The following is a 21,843-nucleotide window of genomic DNA, read 5'->3' as shown; positions in this document are numbered from 1 at the left end:
CTCCCATGCAAAAATGATTTGTATTAATGGTGGACTAATGCATGCACAGCAGAAGTGAGTGTAACGCGCGCGCGTTGTGCACGTGTGTGTGTGTGTGTGTGTGTGTGTGTGTGTGTGTGTGTGTGTGCGTGTGTGTGTGTGTGTGCGTGTGTGTGTGTGTGTGCGTGTGTGTGCGTGTTGCACAAGGAGGCTGGAATTAGAGGAGGCAGATGGATGGACAAGGACAATAAAAGAGGAAAAGGAAGCATACACACCACACACCAACACATGGACACACACAGAAAACAAAAAGCCTTTGAAGTTTCAGCGCCCTTCTCTAACCTTCAGTCTTCTGTTGAACACACTGCACCCGAGAACAGAGAATAACTAACGCTGAGATATCGAACACACAGTAACGGGCGCTCAGCAGAGCCAAGAAGGAAGGAAGGACGAGATATTGCAAAGGAAGAAATGCGGAGAGGATGTACAGTAAATGGACTCAACTGGTCCATGTTGGGGATTAATTTCAGAAATGACCGAATATTTCAGCCACACTGCTTTTTTAAACCAAGTAAATGTCCTAATAAAATAAAACAATGGACATAAGTGCATGACTATGTGTTCCAAGACCAACTAAAATGCCCCACCACTTCAATTTAGTGTATTTCACATTGCAGATGCCTGAAAAGGGTGTGAAAAGTTGTAGTTTACATTAAAAAAAAAAACTGTCTTTACTAAACTGAAAACCGAATAAAAGTCCAAACTGTCAGCAAAATGCTACTCTTCCTCTTTATTAACATACAAATGAGATTCCTTTGGTACCTATTTTTCTTGGCCTTTATTGTTTGTTTCGAACACTGTAAAAATGGATTAAAATCAGATTTAAAATAATTGTTTTACCCTTCAACTGTTGAGGGATAACGAGCAGCTCAGCTACCTTTGTTAATTCCCTTTACTTTCACATTACTGAAACCCTTTTCTGAGCTGCCCTCCGTGTAAGAAAAAAATATAAACTGTGTAGAAAAGTGAGTGGCAGCAGAAAACATGACAGTGCTTGAATGCAGGGACATAAGATCCACTCCTAAATATGAGTGACCTACCATTCATGAGAGCATAGGTGAGGATCATGACCGAGTTGTTGAGGTGTCGGTTCTCCTCTCTGACCACACTCAGCGTGGCTCTCTTCTCCTGCTCTGACGACTCTCGTGACGTGATACCAGATGAAAGGTAAATGATCACCATGTCTGTGGCTGAAAAAAGACAAGTAACACACACACACGAGACATATCAGTTAATATCATGCATTAATGATCGAGGTAGCTAATCATCGTTCTGATTTCTAAAGGGAAAAATATGCCAACAAAACCTGCAAAAGAGCAGAACCTGATCACTGGAGATGGCACACAGAAAACTACACATTCCTACAATACCGCATCCCAAAACTTTAAAATTAGTGCCTTCTTTCGTGTGTCTTACTGGTGCTCTGTTTGCTGAGACTGCTGGTGTTACGGAGCAGCTGGAAGGCCTTCTGGAAGCCTGCAGCATGCTGTGTTGCTCCATCAAAGGCCTTGATGTTGGAGATGAAGGTGCTCATCTTCCTCTTAGTCTCGCTGGTGGCCGGAGACAACAAGCTCTTATAGCACTGGTCCAGAGAGCAGGAGCGAACCGTATCTGCCACTGACAAGATGGAGATCTGTGGAGGAGCAAAAACAAAATCAAAACAATTCTATTGGAGTAACACTGATGTCACTAATGGTTAGTAGTCATTTCTGATTTCCCAAAGCATTTGAACTTGTTTCATGAGCTATAAAGTAGATGAAGATCTGAGCATATTTCTTAAAGTCTGCTCCCTTTCACAAACCTTGTCATGTTCGTCTACGGCGTTGAGGATGACCAGTGCCGAGTCCCTGGCGATCTGAAGCTGGGTGTCAGTTACAGACGCTCCGTGGTCGACCATCACCACGATGTGTTTAGACTGTGGACGCACTGCAGACACGTACACAGGCCTGCAAGAACACAAACACGCATACAGACACATGAGCACATAAAACACCTCACAACATGGAAATATTTGTACAATTCCCAACACTATTCTGTCAGCAGCTGTTGAATTTTGGAGGAGGTTCAACACTTTCTCCATCTCATGCTGTCATTGCAGAATTAATAATCCCAAACTATGTGTGCATAATTTCCTAAAATTACAGAAGGCACCCTCAAGATTCAAAGGTCATGAAACAATTTTTGTAATTCAGTTAAATTCTCATGCGATTGTGAGTTATGAAATATGATTTTCAAGCCCGAGAGATCACGGTACAAAACTGCAAGAAAATAATCTATGGTTAACTTTCTGGAAATGAAAATGGCAGATTGTTTTTAATCTTACTCGGAAGAAGTGTCACTGAGACCACAGCTCTTCTTCGCAGGAACAATATTAGGTCATGGTGTACTATCAGAGTTAAAAAGATGTAGGCAGACCTGTTGGCTTGTTGTAGTTGAAACTTTAAAGACTTTGACATTATGCAAAAGGTACAACTGTGAATGGCTCCTCTGTGCCAATGGCGCACAAAAAGGCCAAAATCCATTATTTTGAAGTAATTCCCTTCACCACAAAGAGAGTTGATGAAGCGCTTGGTTCGCCTTATAATATTAAACCACATATATTAATATTTCCTAGATTTCTGAAGATTAGCATTTGAGGTGTGTCTCACAATACGTGTTAATAATGCACATGTTTTAAAGCAGGGTGGGCTCTACAGGGGGGCAGAGTGTTGGGAGGTCAGTGCCTCTGTGTGTGTGGTCTGCTGGACTAGAAGACACTAACACAGGGCACAGAAAGGGCGTGATGTGCTCACAAAGCCTCATTCATACTTGAAGTAAGGCAAGCAAGCAACGTCATTCCTCCCATGGCCATACGCCAGGTTGCTGACTTGAACAGCAAGAACACCCAAAAGACATGATAAAAAAAAAAGAAAAGAAAAAGAAAGAAAGAGCGCCAATGCAAAATGCACAAGGGAGCAAAAGAGAGACGTCTTTCAGTCATGGCCACAAAAAAAAAAAAAAACACAACACTGGAGGTGTGAAATTCCAACGGGCTTTAGTGGTACGGAGCCACATTCCTGCCAAGGGCATGTGTGGTCAGGGTGTACGAGGGCAGCATGCCATCAACAAGCCCTCTGGGCCACCCCACAGCAACTGGCAGAGGAGGAGGCAGAGGGTGGAAGAGGGTGAGGAAGATGAAGGCCAGAACGACTTGTTGTGGCTCTAACCTCAGGCCGCTCTGTCCCAGATGTCTGCTGCGTGATATTTGCTGACAAACAGTATATTTTATAGTAACTTGGAGCACTATAGTAACTATAGTCACTATTTTTTTTTTCTTTAACCTGAAAAAGAGCTAAATAACAAAGAAGAAACTAATTTGAAAAGGGAAGTGTGGTTGTTCTGTACCTGCTGCGGTGCTCGTAGTTTCCTTTACACTGGAACTTGTGGGCAGGGAAGATGGTAAAGATGCCCTCCTCTGAGCTGAAGTACTGCCACTTTATCCCCGGGTTGGACTTCAGGTTGTCTGCCAACACTGCAGAAGGAAGAGACACAGAGCGAACAGGAATAATTTAACAAAACGAAAACAGGTGACTAACTGGGAAGTTTAGTACTTTTGAGAGTTTCTCTTGTTTAGGTGTAACCTTTAACGCAAACCACAATGTACTATTGTGACTTCTGCGTGAATCAGACTGAATGAGAAAAAACAATCAGCCCAAAATGCATATACCATGTATTCTTGTATGATTACACTCATGCTGACACTGTCCTCGTACCTTTTACTACAGTACGATATAGTGAACTGGGTCAAGAACTTGCTGGCCTTTAAAGCCCTTTGAAAATGGTATGTAAAACCAAGCTTTACACATAAACTTTACTTTAACTGACATAAATATACACTTAAAAATACTCTATTACACATTTGATATGACAGAAGTGGTATGTGTAGCTGCTACAATTGTTGGGCGTAGTGTTAAACATCTTAAGTTGAAGTCCCAGTACTATGCAGAAGGGAGGCTACACATGGATTATGGATTATGATTGGACTCCATCCATCGGGATGTCTGTTACCCGTCAAAACTCCTATCCCTCTTTTTCCTGTCGGTATCGCAACTAATGGATACCATTGAAGGCAAAAATGACAAAAGGTATATTCAGAAAACAAGTTAAATTTGTTTCGCTGCATTATTTGTGTGAATTTGATGGTTGAACTATTTCTGTTTATGCATTCAAAATAGCCAAAACACCCACTAGCACCTGTATGCCTACTGAACTCAAAACTCACTGGCCTGTACAATGTTTTTTTTTCCCCTCTCATCTCTGTATTTTCATAAACCAGATTCATTAAGCTTCAGGTTGAGATTTTTGTAAAAAAATCTCACTGCTCAAGTTGAAAAGATTTCCACACACACGTCAATTCACAGGCCGAGTTTACATTTACAACACAGTCAGAAATATTTAACAATTATTGTTGAAGGACAATTTAAAACATGAATGCTATTCAATTTGGAGGATGTTAATTAATCACATTTGTGAGCTGCTGCACACAAAACATCTGTTAACTTGTATACCTCCCTCACGTGTGCATTGTTTTGTTATTGGCCTTTTCACACCATATCAGATCGATGCAAGCCTGCGTGTTCAGGCCCGACAAGGAATCAAATACATCCCTTTCAGACTGGACATAGTGTACACATGGAGAGACATCACCCCAGTCACACCTACCACAGAATGGATAAACTCAATGAAGAAGAAGTTTAAACTGCTCGACTACTGCTGACTACAGCACATTTCTTTCATTTGGATTCTGGATTTTGTCTGAAATAACAGCCAACCACAACCTCTGCACAGCCTATTTGCTCAAAACTAACAGAAAGATTTTTTTTTCTTCTTTTTACTGGGTCACAGAGTCAACAGTATCTTCACAGAGATCCCATCACAAAGCCAGCAACTTCCTTTCCGCTCGCTGCAATACAAAACGGGCTTTCACAAAGAGACGGGTTGGGGGGGAGGGGGAGGGGGGTGTTAGAGGGACACAAATAGAAACTTTTGGGCCTTCAACCAAGCAAAAACAGAGCCAGAGAAGAAACAGAGCATAGCCATCAAAGTACGCTTCATTAAAATAACATAATACACCTGATAAAACAACCTTTCATGTATTAAAATACAAGAATGCAGACCGACGGTGGTGAATCCAGCCACCTGAAGTCCTCAAACAGCCAAATTAACCAATCCTACTATTATAATGAAACTATATTCATAGGATACATATAGCATATAGGCTGCTGCCTTGGCCAGGTCTCCCTTGTATAAAAGAGATTTTTGATCTCAATGGGACTTCCTGGTACAAAAAAAGGTAAAATAAACAAACAAGTAAAATTTAGTAGCAGGCTGAAAAACTTGGGAAGTTGTTAAAAATTTCAGTTTCTCTTTTATGTAATTGCATTAAATCTATTAAACCCATGAAATTACTACTTATTGTTTTAGCTGTTAAATTAATCTAGCTTAACATTCAGTCGATTTTCTTTTCGAAGAAATGGTTTGATTTGAGTTACCCAAACTTTACAATGTTTAATTACTTTGCACTAATAAAAATGTCCCTTTTGTTTAGGGTCATTAGCAGCTGTAAGTAATCACCAGCTATTTTATCATTTAGTTGACTCGTTGTTATTATTCACATGGAGGTTTCCATTACCTAAAATGGGATTTCAGATTTCTTGTTAATTGCATATACAGTCTTTGCCAGACACGCTAACTACCATCCTCACATGTCAGCTGGGTCTAAATAGTCCCAAAATGTGGTTCTTGGCATGTGATTACGTTGGATTAATCACCTGCTAAAACAAACCTGTTTTGACCTTTTCCAAACTTTTCCAGCTTTAACACAAGCCAAAGCCTATTTTTTTTTTTGTTGCTATGGATGGGATGGAATATTACTTTCAACTAACACGAAAAGTAAAAAGTAAGTTATACACAAAAGTAAGTTATACACAAATAGAAAAACCATAGAAGTACTGTAAAATCATCCAAATGCCAAACACAGCACCAAAAAGCACCTCCGGCTACATTTACTTGACTTTTCTTTTGAGACGCATCATACATCATCTCTGCCCCGTCACTTCATCCATCTCTGAGGCTCATATAAACAGGAACCACTCCGTTGTGTTGACAGTGGAAGAAGGGCTCTGTATACATCTGTCAGGCTACAGTTCTCCATCCTGCCACCAATGTTTAGATCTTCTCAGAAACGGATGGACCAGCCAAGAAATGGGACCCCGATGACGCCCATTTCCTCCAACCACACAACTCCTGACAATCTGCAAATGACCTGCTGTAATATATCTGCAAGAGCACACGGCCATAAATACACCAAATTAATAGCTTTAAGTATCACTTGCTCGATGAGAATGTTATAAATATTGAAGAAATGTCAAGAGGATTGTACTTTTACTGCCACTCAAGTTTTTAACAGCTAGTTTAATGGCTTTGTTAAAAGGTTAGGGATTGCGCAATCATAGCTTTCTCGCACTTACACTCTACAAAAGACTGTTCAAAAAGGGAACCACTGAAATCTAGACATGAAATAATGTTCTTAATCATCTTAACAACAACAAAGCAAGGAATTATTTCTAAATTCTGCTGTAAAAATATAGCTCACATATTCTGACAATGACAGCACTGTAATGTTGAGCAAATATAAAATTAATAATTTAATATTTATTTCATTCCTCATCTTAGTTTTGTGTGACAGCAAGCTAACATTTGCTAATAGACAAAACACAACAGATGCTAATGGGAGTGACAAACTATTGGACGAATACATTTTTTTTTAACCCGGTGATGTCACATGAGGAAAAGTTAGGTGATAATCAAAGTGGTTACAATTTATCCTAAGGAGGGCATGATTGTGTCGGCTGAATTTTATGGTGATCCAACCAACACAACCACAAATATCAACCTCATGTAGGTTCCAAACACATGTCACTACCATTATTCTGGTGTTTTTACAGGGACATTTTGCATGTGGGAGATGTGGAGATATTTCACAGGAAGTGAACATCTTGACCTGCTGGATATGCTTTATGGAAATTCGGAGCTTCATCAAAGTCATTGGGGGCCATGAATGTTCGTGAAAAATTGAACTGCAGAACAACAGACTGATTGAGCAACTGACTGAACAATCGTGGAGCTGCAGCACCTTGATAATAGAGAGCTTCTGTATCCTGTGAACAGCTCTACATCTTCACTCTCATCATCACATGGGTTTCAAAGTGAAAATCTGGCTCCACTTGCCATAATTAGGTTCAGTTGAAGTTATGCGAGCATTATGTGAAGACCTTGCTGTGTGGATAAAAAAAAAAAAAACTAGTTTGTATTTACACTCATTTCTGGAATTCTGGTTGTTTGGTTTCCCAGCTTGTCAGACACAGCCATGCAGCATGGCATGGTGAATGTGAGCCAAAGTGTTCAGTGGCACTCGGGACTTAAATTGGAGTTCAAGTTGATGAAAAAAAGAGGGGCCGATGGAGAGGAAATTCGTGGAAGAATATCGCAAATGGGAGGCATCTCCAAGTCAGTGAAACAGCTGAAATTGCTTCGAAAGAAAGAAAAAAACTAGACAGAGGAGAGAAGATGAGTCAAACCAGAGCTGTAATCAAACAGCACTCCACCTCAGTCATCTCTCATCTACCCGTCTCTTCTCTCCCACCTCAGTACCGATGCCTCCCACATACACCATCTTCCACTTCCTCCCAAAAAGAGTAAAATGGAAGATGAGAGGAGAGAAGATGGAAGAAATACAATGCAGTCTTGATACAATTACTCCATTACTCTCACCCCTCCCATCATTCATCACCCTCTCCCTCCCCCCCTATAGCTGCTTGTTTAGACTGGGCTGAGACAAATGGGAGAGAATGAATACACAGGGAGTGTGGGGGTCAAGGAGGGCTGAGTGTGAGGGACGGAGAGAGGAGAGGGGAGGCAGGGGAGGGGAGGTAACTTGAACTGGCCGTGACTGGCTTGTAGGGAAAAATAAAACCCTGCCGATGGTGACCTGTTATGAATGGCAGTCATTATGAATGGTGTGCAGAGAAGGGATATCTGGGAACAAAATTGAGGTGGGGGCAACGGTGGGATGACAAAGGAAGAGCAAATGATGATGGCGGTTTCACCGAGTGGGCAATATCTACGGTGCAGTGGAAGAGTAATGTTCAGTGTACTTCAAATCTGATGCCTTTAAGTAATCCCTTTAATGTTTTGCAGTTTGTTTGTTTCAGGCTTTTTTTTTATTTTGTTTTTTTATTGCACCAAAAACAAATTGTTCTCAAAACCTGAGCTAAGTTTTGCAACCAATTTTTGTAGCTCGTCAACACATTGCAGGACGCAAGTTATGCAGGAAGTTGAGTCTGTTTGTGTAACTTTTTTTTGCCTTGAATTTAGTCAAGATAGGTTAAACTGCCTGCTTCCTACTATGCCATATAGCACTGGTAATATATTAGAAAATAGACTCATTTTGGTGACGTAAGTTTGAGAACTTTCTGTAAATCAGTAAGCATTTATGGGGAAACAAAGTAGGAAACATATTAGTGGAGTTTTAAGCTGCATTCTTACCTGACTTATCCTTGTAAAAACAGTTATGATAATTGATAAATCGCATGCAGTGTTGGCAAATTCACTAACATTCTTCTACATTCTTCGACCATTTTTATATGGATTTTTAAAACGTTCACAATCCCAACATCAAACTTGGATTGGTAAAATTCCCAGAAATATGCAAACACACATTTCTCAAGGGAACTGGCAGTGATTTTACAATAAACGTGGGACTGAAACTGGAAAATTGAGAGACATAAGGAAAGGGCTTCATTATTTCGGGAAGTACACCCTGTGTGTGTCACATATGCATGTACGGTTTGATATTTCTCCTCTGGAAGCGGGAGGAGCACACCACTAACCGAGCAATGGCAGCAGAACAGAAAGACGAGCGGGGGAAAGTTGGCCTTTGCCTGGCTTCAGTCAAATTGGTCCATTTTCTTCTTAATCAAATGCAGACTGGCATGTGCGGTGCAGACACATGTGGCTTTTACATGGTAATACTCTGCAATGTGCTTATGCAATCTGGAACCATCACACTGTTTTCCATGGCTTTTACTCGCATGATTTGCAAGCAGGATGTTGTGGTTGTACATAGCACATGTACAGTTACATATGAATATGCACAGTTTTTGTAAGATGATGCCATGATGATTGGAGGATTTCCATTTGAGGTAAAGTGAGAGGAGAATCAAAGAACCAAAAAGCTCTTAACAAAAGGATGATAAAAACATACAACCTAAACACAATTGCAGACAAGAGTTCAAAGTCAAACTGAGTGCATTTGATCTCAGGCTATAAAATAAAGCTTTTTAAAAATCAAAGGCTGAAAAAAATCAAGAGGCGGAACGTAAAATTGAAGAAAGTGAGAGTGAGGAAGACCATGAAAACATTTCATTGGATTATTATTTTAATCTCGGATCAATCAGTCCTCTATATTTTTTTTTTTTTACATTTCAGAAGCTGGAGGATAGAATAGATAACACAAATTCTTAACTAAAATCTGGTTGCCGTGGAAACAGTTGATAAATTATCGTCGGCAAACTGTGCATCCATGTTGAATTTCATGAACCTGATCAGTTTCTATGCGAGCTAATAATTGTCCCTTCATCTGGAGTGGTCTTTGTGTGTGCGTGGGTATCAAACCTGAGTTGAGGTCTCGTCCGGGGTTGAACGCTCGGCTGTTGACGGTGGGGGAAAGTCTGTCACAGCAGATGGTCTTGGAGACGTTGGTATTGAAGTTACCATCAAACCTAAAAACACACAAACAGGCAAGATTTGAGAATTTACAGAGCGTGTCCAACTCATTTGTTGGTGCAGCAGTGCTGGCTTTTCTCTCAGCACTAACAGATTTACTACTCCACTGCTTTATTTCCTGTAAAACCAAACTCGCAGGTTTACACATACCTCTGACTTTACAGCAACGGTCACGTTTTAACTAGAAAGCTATTGACTGCGCTCTGCACGACTTACACAATTATTTGAAAAAAGTGAAACCATGAAGTTAATGAAATAACATGAAACATCTGCTGAAACTAATAGACCGCGGTTGTTTCATTTGAGCTACAATGTATCACTAACTATATCATCTGTTGCCCAGACCTCATATTAAAGCCGAAGTTACAGCGGGTGAATAATACTTTCCATGGAAAACTGCTTGAATTCTGCTTTTCTCTCAACAAAGCTAATACCGAATTCCCAGAATACATATAAATGTGATTGTAAGAAGGACTGTCAGCGTAATTTGATGATTCAAAATCATCTGTCCCAACTTGTATCATCTGTCTCTATGTCAAACTTTGTATTATTTCCCTCATTCCTACTTTGTCATTTAAAAAAAAAAATTGACAGACAACAGAGGTTGTACAATTGATGTGCACAGCGACCTTTACACTAATATTGCCTCTGGTTGTTCCCTTCCTGAACAGAATTCTCATGAAAGGACAATGATACGGTTGAGGTGGTTTAAACTGAGAAACTGAGAGGAGACACAGCATGTGTGAAGTCCCCTCCTTAAATGATTCCATGGATTAAGTTACCCATAATGCACCCTTGAAAATGGCTTCATGTAATTTATCAGAATTTCTTTGATATTGCAAAAGTTAGCTATTCTCATGTGTCAAAGCAGTTTACATAATTTTTGAAAATCGTTGCTGTCCATCAGTTTCTTATGAAACCTCGGTCACAATTCCAAATTTAAATAACCTAGACTCTTCACATGGTCTTCCTACATACAATAACAATTGAGCCATGATTACATGGAACAGATTGAACTCTTTTAGAAAACAGGACCCAAAAGACCACTGGCTGACATGCAGAGGCTCTTCTACGGCCTAGTTTAGGGTTACTTTAAACATATGGCATACGAGGAGATGAAAGTGGATGGAGAATAAAGGGTGGGCTCATCGAAAAATGGAAGATAATTGCTTTAAACATTTACATTGCCAACCTCTAAACAAACACAATGGAGGCTGACGAAGAGGAAATGTTTGCTTTCTCTATTGTACTCAAACTTGTGTGGCATTTTCATGTGTTCCTTCATTTCATAAGACTAAAGAAGAATTTAAGAACTTGATGAAACAGTTCTTTCTCCACAACCGGACTGAGAGGCTGATTAAGAGAAATGTAATTAAACAGAACAGGCAGATACTCATATGTGGGTAAGGGCATCTGCAGGATGCATACTGTCTGATCTCTTATCTGTGAAAGGCCTTAAGGAAGTCAGACAGAGTGGACACACAGAGACAGAGGAGAAGTTTAAGGACAAAGTGTGGGGCTTCAAGCTCTGACTTGGATTTGTAAGTCCAACAGGTTACAATAGAAAAAAAAAGGATTAATCAAGGTTTATGCAAGAAAAATAATAGTGACCTGCTTTTGAAGTTCTGTACGCAGGACGGATGGTTGTAGTTACAATAAACTGTTTTGTCTGAGATGTTTAGAGGTGCGTTTACTGCAAAGCACCATGGGGAAAATTCAGGTCAGCTGATTTGAGATACTTTACTCCATAATAAATCCATGGATCACTGTGAAGGAAGTAATTTTACACATATTCCAGGACATACTTTATTATCTGTGGCAAATAAATGAGCATCAATTTACAGTATTTTTTTTTTTTTTATATATATATACTACTATGTCAGTGACACAAATGTATCACAAAATTGGGTGGAATTTCTGCTGGTGGTTGAAAACCATCCTGTACGTTTGTGCTTTAGACAGTGAAGGCTTTTGTAATTTAAAACCATTACACAAAAGCACAAGCATACATACATACATATGTGTCTCCTGGTATGATTAGAAATTTTATTTCCCCCTTAACAAAACAATGATGATTCCTGACTGTCAGCATTCAGGATACATCCCTGATGTCAGTTACACTCTGGCAACGCTCTGACAAAGAAGAAGATGGGCAGTATTTCCGTTATCTGTAATGAGCTTTAAATGAACAAATTAAAAACTCTTGTTAGTCATTGTTCCTCGCTTGCATTGGCTGGCGAGGCTGGCTGTTTTAACTGGTCTCCACAAGGAGCTCTGGTGTGATATGAAAGATGTGGCTGCAGTGTTGTCCTTGAGCATACACACACCCAAAAGTGTTAAAGAAGTGTCAAGACAACGAGACACGTATCACAATCAGCACATCTTTAACACGCTGGTGTTCCTACAAATATCACGCATGACGTAGCCGATCATTTTTCAGTACTTCATTCTGGTGTTCAGCAAAAGCATAAGCAGTGTTATTTTAAAATGTGTGTGTTGATGGTGAAACCTGGTTTCCAAAACCCACAAAACAAATAGAGGGAGGTATGCAGAGGAGCCGGCTGCTCTGCACTGCACCAAGCCTGCGAGCTTTGATCCTTCCATTCCTGGACTCCCCCCGCCCCCTCTGGCTCAGCAACATACAGGCACACATGTGCACACCTAAACACATGCACACGCTACACACTCTTTGGCTCTCTCTGCTTGCAGACCTGGCCCTGGCCAGTTTGATTGACGGGTGCTGTGATGTGCAGGCTGCATTTGAACTTCACTCATTTAGAGTCCCAAAAGGCCAAAGTCATTACTATTCTCCTTCAACACACTCTGCATAGAAGTCTTGGGCAGGACGCTCAGCAAAATGTGTGCTAGATAAAAAATACATTTGCAGCCGCTTTGAATTTCACATCAAAAAACATATGAGGGAGAGAGACAGAGAGAGCGAGGGAGAGCGAGAGAGAGAGCGAGAGAGAGAGAGCTTCGAGTCTGATCAGACATCTTAATAAGGGCACCAAAAATCTGGTTTACAAAAAGGCAGGACTCAACAGACACAAAAGTATATATATATATATACGAGCTGGATTTGATAACTGAATATAAAAATAATAGTAGAAATTCTAATTATCCATAAATGTTGCAAAAAGCTCTGTACAATTCTTCCAATTATTCTTACAGAATATGCATATTAATAATGTATGGAAGGAATGCTCGCATGATTACCATACCTCCCAAAAGGGGAGTGTTCTGCAGTAATCAGGAGTGAATCCGAAGATAATTCAACAAATAGTTAACCCCAAAGACTATAATTTGTCAAAATCCCTCATCTGCTGTTGATTAAATCCATCTTTGTTCATAACAATTACTTATTTTAAAGTTTATTTAAGGAAATGCCTTAAAGTGGCTTAAAGTGACACCTTTGCCTTCATTCAGTACACACAGATCTATAAACATGCAAATAGCCCTGGCCTCTGTCTCCACCCACGCAACACGAGCTGGAGGTTTCATTGACGTGGAAAGCCCCGCCCCTGCAACTTGATGTGATTGGTTCCCCAGGTGTGTGATGTATGAAACCCTGGCTGTCCAAATCTGTGTCTTTGAGATCTCATCAGTGCAATGCAGTTTCAAAGTGGAAATGTTGAATCATGACACTGACAGCTCATTTCACTCATGATATGTCTTGTAGCATATTAAAAACACCACATTGTATTTACCCAGGTTAAAACTTGATTTTCATTTGAGGGTCTTTAAAAGTCTTTGAATTTTGACATTTTTGTCTTTGCTTTTAGCCCAGAATGAAACCGAGATTCATCATTTTTGAAAAACCAAAGGGGGAAAAAACCAGTTCCTTTGAATTTTAGAAATATAAATGTTTGTGAGGACACGAAGAGAACGGACAGGAAGCCCAGAGCCTTGAAGCACAGACAGTAACAGAAAGACTCTTCTAAATAAGGCAGCACCCGATGCTTTCAGCAGTTTCTCGCCATCCAATGTTTATAAAATCCTCTTATATCAAGTTGCACCCAGCTGCAGGAACCATGTATATCCACAGAGGATGTAGTCCTACACCGTTCAGAAACCCCAGTGAGAACAATTACCTTGAAGAGGCCTGGTGTTGTGTGAACTCAAACGTCAAGAATAATATAATTTCTAATGTGTTTGCAATCCCTCAGCGATAGAAGTGGTAAAGCAGACAACATGCTAGCTGGAGAATCGAGAGTGCCTGAAGAAGGCCTTTCATGTATCTGGCTCTGGATGACAGCCCTACCCAGACAGATCTGACTGTAATATCAATATGCAGAATTAAAAACAAGTTAAACTGAGAGGTGTCTTTAATATTCTGGTCTCTCACTGGTATGAAAATAGTGGTGGATACAATATTGGCAACACCTTTCAAATTAGTACCCCTCCAAGTCCTCCTAAATTTCTGACACAGTGACAACAAAATGTAAATATTTTTCTAAAATAATCAGGGTTTAATTGCTCAGCCAACTGTATTAGACTGTACAGATGTATAGTCAATTTATGACAGTCAATAATGTTATAGATGTAGGGCAATGTTGCCTGCAGATATACAAAAATAGCAGGGTGAATGAAATTAGCAGAGCAGGTTAAAAAATAAAGCTGAGATTTATTTTAAATTCATGAAAATATTTTCTGAAAACATGGATACTGCTGCACATCTTATCCAGGTTTCTGAATACTGAGTGACACGTGATGTACAAGAAGCAGAAACAATGGCTGCAGTAAAAAAAAAAAATTCACTTTTGGAGCAATGGAGAAAGTCAATTTAGTCATTCAGTATTGAATAAGTTAAATATACTCCATCATTTTGAAGATTTAAGTCTGTAGAAAAAGGTTACAGATTACCGGAAAGATTAATTATTTCAAATTTGCAGCTTTTTGTTTGTGAACACAGCAGGCATGTATGATTCAGTAACTAGTATTTATCACAATAACAGAATGCAAAACCACATTTCTCCGTGTTTCACGGAAATGTCATATCCCAAATATGATCAAAACCAGGATTAGTCTCTTAACCTGGATACTCATCTCGATGTGAACACACTGTTGCATAATTTAATTTGTTCTCAACACCGTGTTCACAGCTTCACTATTGCTTCCAGTGAAAACTTCAAAGGCCAACTGCTGTCTTCAACATTTAATGAGACAGCGGTTTAGCTCGCTGCATAGCTGTGCACCTACACGTATAGTGATGACATACAACCACTGCTAACACTTTAATGTTGATCAGTTTTTAGGTTGTTTTTCTTTTTGGAGAGAGTGGTGCTTTTAATGGAGATGATGAATACAAATTTACCACTATTGTTTTTAGTTCTGGATCGTGACCAGCCATGATGAGGAAATGGGGTTCTGGCTTCTAGTCATACCAGTCCTGCCCACTTTCAGTCTACTGGCACACTAATTGGCTTTTTGTTGGACATGCACAGTTTTACTGGATAAATTAATTTTATTGTGAATGAGGTATTGGTTAATATACATGTATGACTCATTATAACTCATATTAGTTTGTAAATAAGCACTGGTGTTTAAGTCATCTCACTTAATGGCTGCGTTGATATGCTGGGGGAGAGTAACACTGGGGACACTTCTGTATTTACTGGTTCAATTTGTAGGCTACTGATACTACTACTACTACTACTACTGATGCTACTAACTGAATTATTGGTGTGTTTGCTCAAGTGAGGTCTAAATCCCACTATTATTGTTTGACTAAAAGCATATTTAGGCTATTGATTTGATGTCTAATATGTGTTTGAAAGTACAGTCTTATGAGGAAAATAAGCAAAGACTACATATTTGAATGTATTTTATTGTTATTAGTGTGAAGGTTGTGTTTGGGATGCTGAATTCTAATGATTGAAGTTTGAATGGGTTAAAAAAAAAAAAAGGAATAGAAAGAGGCCATATAGTTGAGCCCATGTGACCTCCCTGAATATGAGTAAAGGATGGGAGGAGGGCCAAAGGCTGAAAGGAAGGTGAAGATGAAGGAGGATAAAAGATGAAGATGAAACGAAGATGAAATAAATGTAAGCAGGTTAAAAAAAATGGGAAAGTTGAAGGGAAGCAAGGACAGAAGGACAAAAAGGAGAAGAGCCAAGGAGGAGGAAAATTGACATTAACAGAGGCTTAACAGAGTTCTGAAAGTGGCCCAGCATTTACACCTGCTGGGGTCACTTAAACAAACCCCCTCACAACCTGCCATCTCCTCTTCTGATATGCAAACACAGATATCATCATCTTGCTGACTGAGCAACGAGGACACCAGAAGATCAGCTTGATCTGAAGCACGAAAGACTGAGCAGCATCTCACCGGTGCAACATATACCCTTGAATTGACCTGTAGCTCTGCCAACAGCTCAGATAGTGAGAATTCCTCTTTAGAAACACGAGCTAGGCACTAGCACTATGCTACCGTTAATCTTTATGTTTAATTTATGAGGGTAGATATTGAACTTCTGCAATATCACCCCTCATATGATATTGCTGCATATTGTGAAGCACTCCTGTGATCACAAGGAGTCAATCTGGGCATTTGAAGTTGTGTTCAGCAACCAAATAACATTAAAAACAAATATATTTTGTCATGTATGGTGTTTGCAAAAAAGAGCTTGAAACCCAGTGTGTGTACACATTTAACTGAGCCACCTGCAGTTAATGCACTAGAAATTCTGTACTAACAGTTGAACTTTTAGGAAAACAAATGGACACAAGCAGAAGATTGACGTTTGATGGATGCAGCAGCAATGAAAAAAGATCAACGAGTTTGCACACGCACATCTTCTGGACCAAATTTGATGAAGCAGTTGGCATAAATTGGATGAACTATTTATGTTTGATTCCATAAAAACAAAATCCCTCTTAATCACATAAGGTACATTTCAAGCCTGTAGTGTTGGAAGATCAAATCCTGATCAATGAAGATGGATCCGTATCTGTCAGAGTTAAGAGCCAGGTTAAAAACAGTATTTCTTAAAGCTACAGCTGAAGTAGCAAATGGTCAAAGTGCATAAGTATCACGAATAGTTCTGCTCCAAGTGGAAGCATTACCGTGAAGTTTGGTGCAAACACAGCTTTTTCCACCTAGTTCACTAAATGAAGCACTGATGTTTAACACGCCGCTGAGATGTGGGCATGCCTGAAGGCATCAGTCGTCTTTAGGCACACCTTGCCACATTTAGCTTTTTTTCTGTCTTTCTCTTCTCTTATTTTAGTGAGACATTTGTTTGTTTCCCTCATAAAAGAACTTTTCTGGTTGATATTAAAAGTATTTCCCTTTAACAGCCCATTTATTAGTTTACCTCTTCAAGATCTACTGGTGAAAAGAGACTATTGAGTGCCATGTGGGCTGCTGCCAAGCACACTTCTCACTTTTACAAGTGCATAGCAGAGGAACTGTTGAAATGAGCACCTGGAGATCGCATGTTAAAAAATATAAACATACAGACCGACGTGCACCCACACCGGTTCTACGAGCCACATACACTTGCTATTTTCAGGTCCGGCCTGCCGTTGATGCAGAGTAGTGATTAAAGCATACCACTGAGCACTAAGCACTGCCCTCGGTGGCCTCCCTGTGAAATGATAGCCTGCCAGCTTGACGGCTAGCAGACATGGACACGCTGTGAATCACCTGATCCCCCATTAAACTGGCTGACCTGACTGAGACCCCCACAAGCAGCTGATGCCCGAGACCAGTGAAGGACATTCTGAAGTGGACGACACGGAGCGGAAGTCCAGTCACAATGCCGGGCTAACTCCCGTCCAACCAGCCGGAAAGCACGATGTAATTTTTCCAACGTGATACTGTACGATACAACACCCACTTCAAGGCTTGATGTTAAGCTGATTGCCCTTTTCTTGCAGAGTTCGATAAGAAGATGGATACTATTCTTATATATGTCTGTTTAGTATGTAGCTGGAGACAGCAGCCCGTTAGCTTAGCCGTGCATAAAGCCAGGTAACCGGGGGGGGGGGGGGGGGGGGGCAACTAGCCTGGCTCTGTCCAAAGGTAACAAAATCTACTACAAGCATAGCTAAAGCTCAGGCATTTTCATATGCTGTTCCTTTATTCACTACAAAAACTTAAGTGTATAGACAAGTTGCAAATTTGTGGGATGTTATATACTCAGACTATTTTTGGACAAACACCCTTGCGTCAAAACAAGTAACTGCATTTCCTAAAATGTCAAACTATTCCTACAAGTTTGAAGTTCTGTCCTGTTATCCATGAACAACAATAATTTTGTTACATCCAAGAAATAGAGCCCAACCTAGCTTTGCATGCAACTTATCAGATCCTGATTTTAATGGGAAGGAAAAGTTGTTTTTGATATTTTCTCATGCAGCACTCTCAGGAGGGGAGACCTAAATTCTTTAGAGTACAGTCCTTAAAAATATCTCGCGATCCTGTATGAACCCAAAAAATGAAAGCGAGAAAACTCTTTGCCTTTTGCCTCCCCTGAGGAAGATCCTTTGAAGTTCAGGGATCTATCAGACTCCGCTTCAGTTCGGTATGTCCTCCACCACCACCACCACCACCACCCTTGTGACTCCTCCTGCATCATTCCATCTCTCATGCCCAGGTCTTATATAATCTTTTTCCTCGGGAATCTTTTTTTTTTTTTTTTCTTTTCGCCTCTACTGTCTCTCAAAGCTGTAAATCCGGGGTTTTAGAGATGGCTTTACAGGGCACATGTTGGGACAAAAATACAGCGTGTCTGTGCGTGAACGAGTGTTGAATGTATGTGCAATATGTCATGCACATGATTCAGCTACAGGTGGCCGGTGGCCCTGAGCCAGACAGCCTGGCCCTCTGCATGACAGGAGCAAAGACAGGTGACCTTGCAGCCTGTGAAGTCTGCAGTGCAAAAAAAAACTTCAGAGACCAGTAACTGGCCGCATCGGCTGATAAAGGGGAGGAAGATAGACAGAAATGGAGAGAGCAGGGATGAGGGGTAGAGGCAGCTGCTGCTCTGTAGATTAGAACTGAAAGCACCTCTCTCTCGCTCTCTCTCTCTCCTCTTTCTCTCCTCTTTCTCCCCCCCCCCCCCCCCCCCCCCCCCTCTCTCTCTCAGCTTTGAACTGTGTTTTCGCCTGCTGCAGTCGGTGATTGGCTGAAAAGCTGGGTCTACACTGCAGGCTGGGCCAATTTTAAACTCTCTCAGCATAGGACTTAAATCTGACATTTTCAATCCCACACCCAGTTTGATAAAAGAAATAGACACAATTGTCATGTGGGCACCCTTTTCACAAAGCCCCATGGCCTATTTACACTCTATTCATAAGAAGCATAATGAAGATAATCGTGACACTGAATTTTGTGTCAATAATATTAGCCTTTATGCTACAAAAGGTTTAAATATCATGATGAAAAATCCAGTGAATATAAATGTATGCCAACACAACCATCACATCCCGGCTTTTCAATAAACTTTATAACCTATGAAAACACCAATATCGTTATGCCATCCTGGGCTCCAAGTCCCATAAAACTTATAATTGTTGAGGTACACTGCAGCAAAGCAACAACAAACATTTTAATAGGTTCTGAAATGAGGGAAGAGTTTAAAAAGGCAGCCAAGTATCAAGAGCATGCTAGTACTGCTCATGGCTGTAAATGATGGGATTTACACACAGCTATAAGTCATCCAAGGATGATCAAAACATGTTTAAACACGGACAAATGGGGATTTGTGCATGTAGTTTGAGCATAAAGCAATGTATAGAGAGCTGAGTGCAGGTGCTAACAGTGGGTGGTGGGTTTTCAGTCAGAAACCTCCTGCAGAGATTTTTGTGCAAGCATTATGATACAAAGAAAGAGAGAAAAGTGTGATTTTGCATGCGTGTTAAAAGGTCCCACATTGCATAAATTGAGGTTTCTTTTTTTATTCTTTAGTATACAGCAGGTTTAGCAGCTATAATACTGTGTCAAAACACTTAGTCCATGGAGAAATTCACACAACCCATATGTAGCAACTTCACTGTTGGGACTTCTGTAAGCTTGTGATGTCACAAACTCACTCATGTCATATTTCCACCCTTAGGGCTTTTATGTGGAACAAAATGCCAAGCAATCATTGCATTGTGGAGCTAGCAAATGAAAATAACAAATAAAACCTGTGATTGGCCTGAATGTGCGTCATGCAGAAAACATTCAGCCAATCAGATGATAGGATCATTAATATCAATGCACCTTAAAGGCACAGACACAAATCAGCCTGTTCATGGTAGAGCTCTAGAGAAAAGCTTAAGATGGGAGATGTAAAACTATGTAGAGAGTTTTTTGGTGCTTAAAACCACAACATTTTCTTTTTATGGAAATCAAATCAAATAAATATAATACATGAAAAGTGCGGCTTATGGGACCTTTAAAGACAAAAGTTACTCACTCCATCATAGACACTGGTATGGAGCAGCAGTCCTGTATTGCAGTGAGTGGAGAGGTGAGGTGGGCCGTGTACGAGGCCTCCACCACCTGTTTGTTCCTGTTCACCACATCCAGGTACCGGTTAAACTTCTCCCGGATCTTCTTGGCCAACTGCAGAAATGACACATAGACATGGAAATAAGATAACAAGTAATGGAGACAGTTAAATTCATCACATACCTTTATACAGCTTGAAGCATTTCAGCTACGTTTTTCAGTCATCCATGTCACATATCTGATGGAACAGCTACATTCCTATTTTAATCACTCATACCATCTACACAGGCCACATAATGCTTTTCATTTAGTGATGACTTCTAACAGAAGCAGCAATGACAAGTATTCTTTTGTATAATACAGTCGTAAAACGTTGCACATCAGTGTTATGTGTCTGAGGCCAAATGTTGGAGCAAAGAAGGGATCAATTCATGTAGTTCTGTAACATGATGGGCTACTTTTGCTTGTATTACACAGATAAATATGTCTTTACGACAGCTGAAGTTGTATTTAAGTCTTTATAATGGTCTCAGTTAGACAGTTGGAGAGAAATTTCAAATTAAAACTATATTATTGCGGATCTCTTACAAAAACAAATGTAGACACGTACAAACATCTTATATAATGTTCACTAAAATGTTATAATATGTCGTGTTTATATGTGCATGTAAATACAGTTCATCTATGAAGCTATCCTAATCTAAATTTTCTCTAATATCAAAGCCAAGTAAAGCAAACACTGCTGATCTCAGAGTGACACAAAATGAACTTACTTTATCACCCATTTGCAACCCAATTTGTCCAGAAAACTGCAAATATGTCAACACTGGTTGGAAGTGTTGGTGTAAACTGATATTTAAATGTGTCCATGTAAACTTAGAGTGACACTTCAAGGCAAATGTGTCCATACTCCCTCCTGCATGCATCTGTAGAACCTAAAATAAACAATGTCCTTAAATATATGGGTGTACAAACACACACAACTTAATATTCACAAAGGAAGCTGAGCAATATCAAAGATGCCTGGACTGCGGGCTCCACTAAGTGTGAAATCCATCACTGTTAAAGCAGAGCAGAATGATGGATGTCTGCGGCTCAAACCCTCTCCACTCCCACATGGAACATTCTTCATCATTTAATATGAAAATCCATCCAAAAACACAGCACCGGGCCAATCGAAAGTCAAACTGTGGAGCCGCTGGGGCAGAGTAAATATTTGTGGTGAAGAACAACTGCATCACACAGCCCTTGTTTAAATACACTGTATTCTACCACTCATATGCAGTGTATTTATTATGTGCTATTTCTTGAGATGATTACCTTGGAAAATATACTACTTACTATAGATCTTTTTGGGCAATAAATGTTTTCTGTGTTCACTTTATTAAAAAGGAGAAAAAAAAGATTAATTTAAGGTCCCAAAATGTCCTAGGTGAGATAGAAATTCTGTTTTCGGGTGTGATTTACCTTGACAAAAAAAAGAGTGAAAACCAGCAAGCAGGATTAAGAAAATGGTGTTTCTGAACAAAGGCAGCAAC

At 40.0% G+C, this 21,843-nt stretch overlaps 1 protein-coding gene across 1 annotated transcript in view; it reads right to left on the bottom strand.

Moving 5' to 3' along the window:
* The window catches only part of cachd1 (cache domain containing 1), a 90,111-nt gene that overhangs the window by 28,484 nt on the left and 39,784 nt on the right, over positions 1-21,843 (bottom strand). Inside the window, exons 3-8 of the mRNA XM_069153165.1 lie at positions 20,271-20,419; positions 9,754-9,860; positions 3,424-3,550; positions 1,841-1,985; positions 1,456-1,672; positions 1,080-1,229 (exon numbers count right to left, since the gene is read on the bottom strand). Coding sequence (XP_069009266.1) covers positions 1,080-1,229; positions 1,456-1,672; positions 1,841-1,985; positions 3,424-3,550; positions 9,754-9,860; positions 20,271-20,419 — 895 coding nt within the window. The remainder of the gene's footprint in view (positions 1-1,079; positions 1,230-1,455; positions 1,673-1,840; positions 1,986-3,423; positions 3,551-9,753; positions 9,861-20,270; positions 20,420-21,843) is intronic.

The sequence above is a fragment of the Embiotoca jacksoni genome, unplaced genomic scaffold, assembly GCF_022577435.1.
Source record: "Embiotoca jacksoni isolate LCO1_2020_lvr unplaced genomic scaffold, fEmbJac1.0.p SCAF_19, whole genome shotgun sequence".
In the NCBI taxonomy this organism is placed as follows: Eukaryota; Metazoa; Chordata; class Actinopteri; family Embiotocidae; genus Embiotoca; species Embiotoca jacksoni.
The sequence above is the reverse complement of the archived record's forward strand: the minus strand, read 5'-3'. Positions and strand labels throughout refer to the sequence as shown.